The sequence below is a fragment of the Eimeria mitis genome, genomic scaffold, assembly GCF_000499745.2.
Source record: "Eimeria mitis Houghton genomic scaffold, Emh_scaff1650, whole genome shotgun sequence".
Lineage (NCBI taxonomy): Eukaryota > Apicomplexa > Conoidasida > Eucoccidiorida > Eimeriidae > Eimeria > Eimeria mitis.
Window position 1 is genome coordinate 1 of NW_024015077.1, and position 5,000 is coordinate 5,000.

Sequence of the window (5,000 nt, forward strand, 5' to 3'; positions counted from 1 at the left end):
TAAGGACGCTGGTCACGAGGGACTGACTGTCGTGAGGCAGTCTCCTCACCGCAAGCATCAGGGAGAGAAGAGGAGAATAAACAAGATATATTTGTGTATAATAGTTTAATTGTGTGTTATAATTTAATATTAAATACATAAACACAATAGATACGCTATTTATTCAATATTACCCAGACCTTGTTGCAAATCAATGATGCAACGTCTAGATCGTGCTGCATGCATTGCTCTGTTTGGGGCTGGCTTGCGTGTTGCTGTTGCAGAGACACTGAAGGGGGGGGCAGGTGCGAGTTCTGCTGCAGCTTATGCTGCTCTTCTTCTCCTGATTGAGAAACATAGAAACAAAGACAAGAACAACTTGTTTTATTATTGCTATTTCCCGTGTTTCCGGTCTCCGCTGTTGTTGCTGCTTTTTGCGCTGTCTCTTTACGTCGCGTGCGTGGGCCATCTGTGTTCCTTGTGTTTTGTAGGGGTTTGTTGTGGGTTTTTCGTTGCTGTTGTTCTTTGCTTTTTGTTGTTTGTTGTTTGTCTTTGTTTGTTTCTTTTTGTTCTTGCCTGTTGGTGCATTGTTGCGGCTGCTGCTGCTGTTGTTTGTAGTGCTGAGGCACCGCGACGACGCTCAAGTGGCGGTGCAGTTCACTCTCAAGAGAACGACCACAATACTTATAGAAACAAGTTGTATTGCTAAAAGATAAAAAGTTAAGATAACCAAGCCACGAATGCTCGGCAGCCACCCAAGGTTGATGGCTGGCTGTGGGGCTGATACTGCGGCTGAGACAGTGACTCACTGCAGAGTCAAGGATCAGATTTATAGATAAGCTGTGTTTAGCGTATAAATGTAGAGTTTGCGCCCAGTTAGGTTGACCAAGGATGCATACGTAGTAACAACAGAACCCGCTGTTCACTTCAGTCGCTGTTTCCTGTTGCTGTTTGCTGTTGTTTGTTGTTGCTCGTTGTTCCTATTGCCGCTGCTGCTGAGGCTGTTCTTGTTTTTTTAGTCATTTGTAGTATGGTTTGTGAAACATACCCTGCTTGCAGTTAGCGTAGGAACATTTACTTGGCCTTGGTCGGTTGCCTGCAGCCAAATACAAGCGCCCCATAAGTGTCTACAGATATAAAGTATGCAGTAGAAGAAGTTTCATTGAAGCTTCCTTGTGCTCGCATGTGAGGCTATCGCCAGCTGCAACGAGGTGCACTACAACCCTTGCTCGGCACCGCCTCCCCCCCGACCGCAGCCCCTGAGCTGAACGCTCAGGAAGCCTGGAGAGAGAGAGAGGGTAGGGAGTCAGCGGCTTTTGGAAAACTCTTATCTCAAGTTTTTGGCTTCATTGCAACTTTCTTCTGTCCTTGAAAAATGCTGGAAAGCATGCAGTAGATGAAAGTTCTGCATGGTTCGACGGGCAGATGCGAGCAACTCCACCCAGCAGGTGGCCTCGTGCACAGTTGAGAAAAAAGGTTAGAAGGGAAACAACAACCTGCTTTTCTTTTCCTCAAGTAAAATATCTCTCAAATTTCATCCGTTTCCTTCATGTCCCGTGAAGATTGATATGGATTTACCCGCAGGCGGTATGCGGGAACGCACGGTCTGCAGTCTCGCTGAGCAGAAGCAACCACAATTTCTACGCAGATCCAGGACAAAGTGCAGTTTCCTCAAAAACTGACTCAGGAAGAATGCCTCCGACTGTGCCAGCCATCGCAATATGATGGATGCCGAGACACCGGAGCAGTGGAGAAGTCCTTGGGTTTCCTCGACTTGCACGTGCGTTTTCAGAATGCAAGGGAGGAAATATAACTGCTACTGGCATCTTCTCTCTTAGAAAGGGATGCTAGATGATGGTGAGTACAGCTAGGCAACGGCTCCGCTTTCCCAGTGCACACCAGATCGATACAACTCTTCCGGAAAGCTCTACGATGCAGGTTCATTGCGAGCTCGGCAGCGGCAAAGGCAACAGCAAAATTACGAAGACCTAAGCAGGGGCAAATGAGAATAGAATATTACAGTATGCGGTATAAGTTATTAGTATTAATTGCAGAGATGTTCTCTCTCGAGATGATACAGGCTAGGTGCGTTGCAACTCATGCAGGGTCACTGCCTGTCCTTGGGCGGCCGGCCCCAGGGCGCGTGGATGCTGGATATTTCAGCGGTTTTTTCGGAAACTTCTGCACGAAGTGTTTCGATTCTACCGCAGCTCTGTAGTATCCTCAGCTAAGAACGAGGAATACAGACTACAGAGGCCCTTGGGCCGGCGGCCCCATGCTGGCTGGGGGGTGGAATGGAGAGGAGGCAGGCTGCGTTCTGGGAGAAATTACTTGAAATATGTTGACTCTGTTGCATCTCGTGAAGGTATCGAACAAAAACGAGGAACCTTGTTGCACTCGGTGCTATGGAGTGAGTTCAATACTACCGGGCTAAGGGGTAAGAAACCAGCCGCTTAATTTAATAATTTAATTTAAGGATTCTGTGCAGTAGCCGCGGTTTATAAACAGAAAAACAAACAGAAAACGGAGAACAAACAGATAAACAACAGGCAAACATATAAAGAATGCACGTGAAGACATACAGAAGAGGCAGATTAGGGGGTTGGTGCTGAGGCGGGTGGTGGGGTTGTTTCCTTTCGGCAGCAAGCTGCAGCGGAGGTTTTGTATGAAATTTTTTGTTATTTTCTCCATAAAAAGGCAAATTAAATTAAAATTACTCAATTTGTTGAATTTACACACAAAAAATAACACAAACAAAACCATAAGCCGCCAGCTTGAGCCTTGAAAAACGACAGACAGGCAAACAGACAGACAGGGGCTTACAGAGAGCAGGGCTTTGCTGCTGCTGCTGCTGCTGCTGCTGCTGCTGCTGGCTGTAGCCTCAAATGTGAGGCAGAAGAAATTTAAATTTGTCGATTGTTTTTGTGTTTGTCACTTTGAATACAACTGCAGCACACACTCCCACAATACCCGCGTTGCAGCAGCAGCACCAGCAGCAGCAGCGGCAGTAGCAGCGGGAGCAGCAGCGGGAGCTTTGTGCATGCAACTTCACGAACGAATTCAGGTGTATGCACACCTGATGCGTAGCGTCCTCTCACCATCCACAGCGTTTGAACAACGTCTGCATCAGCAGCGGCAGTAAACCGAAGGCAACCGACGCAGCGACAGCAACAGTAGCAGCAGCAGCAGCAGCAGCAGCAACAGCAAGAAGCAACAGCAACAACAGCGGCAGCAGCAGCACCATCACATCGTCGGCAGCAGCGGGAGCAGCAGAGAGATGAGGCTGAAATCAGAGGAAGAGAAGGAGAATGCGAGCTGCAGCTGGATCCGCAGCAGCAACAGCAACAGCAGCAGCAGCAGCAGCAGCAGCAACAGCAAGGATCTTGAAAGCCCCAAGCAAGCGGCAACGACGTCTGCCGCTGCAGCAAGCCTTATCACGTGCGAAAGTAGCCAAGTGACAGCGGAAGCAGCAACAGCAGCAGCAGCAGCAGCAACAGCAGCAGCAGCAACAGCAACGGAAATTGCAGCAGCAGGATCAGCAGGAGGCAGCAGCCGCAGCAAGCGTGTCCGCTGCATGCGATCCGCAGCAGAAGCAACAGCAGCAGCACCTGCTGTTGTGGATACACCTCAGAAGGTTAGACATCTAAGCAGCAGCAGCACAAGCAGCCTTGACGCCTGCAGCAGCAGCAGCAGGAGGAGACGTAAGTGCACCCGCAGCAGCAGCAGCATCACAAGCAACACCCAGGTGCGGCAGACGAGGCGCGCAGCAGCAGCAGCGACAGCAGCAGCAGCGGCTCCCCAAGCAGCAGCGCCGTCACCAGCACCAACGACACCTGCGTCAGAGGCAGCAGCACCAGCAGCGGAGGCATCACCAGCTGCAGCAGCAGCAGCAGCAGCAGCAGCAGCAGCAGAACTTGCTCCTTCATGCGAAGATGTTTCAGCTGCTTCACAGCCACTGGGTGAATCCGAAGAGCCAGAAGAAGCACAACCCGCGGACTCACCCAGCAGTAGCAGCAACAGCAGCAGCAACAGCAGCAGCAACAGCAGCAGCAACAGCAGCAGCAACGACAACGGCAGAAGCAACAGCGACCAACCAGAGGAAGAAGTATCATGCAGCAACAGCAGCAGCAGCAGCAGGGAAGACGTCAGCATCGCCGCTGCAGCAGCATGTGATAGCGGCGCTGACGCAGCAGAAGCAAGCAGCAGCAGCAACGACAACAGCAGCAGCAGCACCAGTAGCAGCAGCCACGAATGCAGCAGCACCAGCAGCAACACCAGCAGCAGCAGCAGCAGCAGCCATGAGTGCAGCAGCAGCAGCACACGCACCACCTGTGCATCCTCACAGCCTTGTGATATCTGCCCTTCTTGCTTCCCCCCATTCGACTTCTCTCCGCCTCTGCTGCTGAAGCAGCAGGAGCGTTGCAGCAGGCGCAGCAGCAGCCACCAGCACCAGAACAGCAGCAGCAGCAGCAGAAGCAGCAGCAGTAGCAGCAGCAGCAGCACTAGCAACGGCCAGCAGCAGGAGTTGCAGCAGCAGCCTTTGTCTCCATATCCATCTCCTTTGTTTCAGCGGCCCCGGCCTAGCTACAACTGCAGCGGGCGCAGCAGCAGCAGCAGCTTGTTTGCTGCTGGTTTTTCTCCTGCTGCACCTCAGCTGCCTCCTATTGACCTTTGGCTTTCTCTCTCTCCTCGGGGCCCTTCGCTAGACCGCAGCAGCAGCCAGCTGTCTTGCTGCAGCAGCTTATCTCTAGCAGTAGCGCGCCCCGTCTACCCCCATCAGCAGCAGCAACAGCAGCAGCAGCAGCAGCAGCAGCACCAAGCGCAGCAGCAACACACGCAGCAGCAGCAGCACATTCAGCAGCAGCAAATGCAGCAGCAGCACAGAGCCAGTGAGGCACCCACGCAGGGCTGCTGCTGCGCGGACAGGGAACCCTCAGGCAGCAGCCACAGGCGCAAGCTGCTGCCTTGCAGCAGCAGTCTGCAGCACCAGCAGCAGCAGCAACAGCAGCAACTTCCGCAGT

At 52.1% G+C, this 5,000-nt stretch overlaps 1 protein-coding gene across 1 annotated transcript in view; it reads left to right on the plus strand.

Annotated features, from left to right (window-relative positions):
• Window positions 1–3,256: 3,256 nt before the first annotated feature.
• The window catches only part of EMH_0041080 (uncharacterized protein), a gene marked incomplete at both ends in the record, with an annotated part of 2,109 nt that continues 365 nt past the window's right edge, over window positions 3,257–5,000 (plus strand). Inside the window, one exon of the mRNA XM_038022331.1 lies at window positions 3,257–5,000. This exon is cut by the window's right edge and continues 365 nt beyond it. Coding sequence (XP_037878185.1) covers window positions 3,257–5,000 — 1,744 coding nt within the window.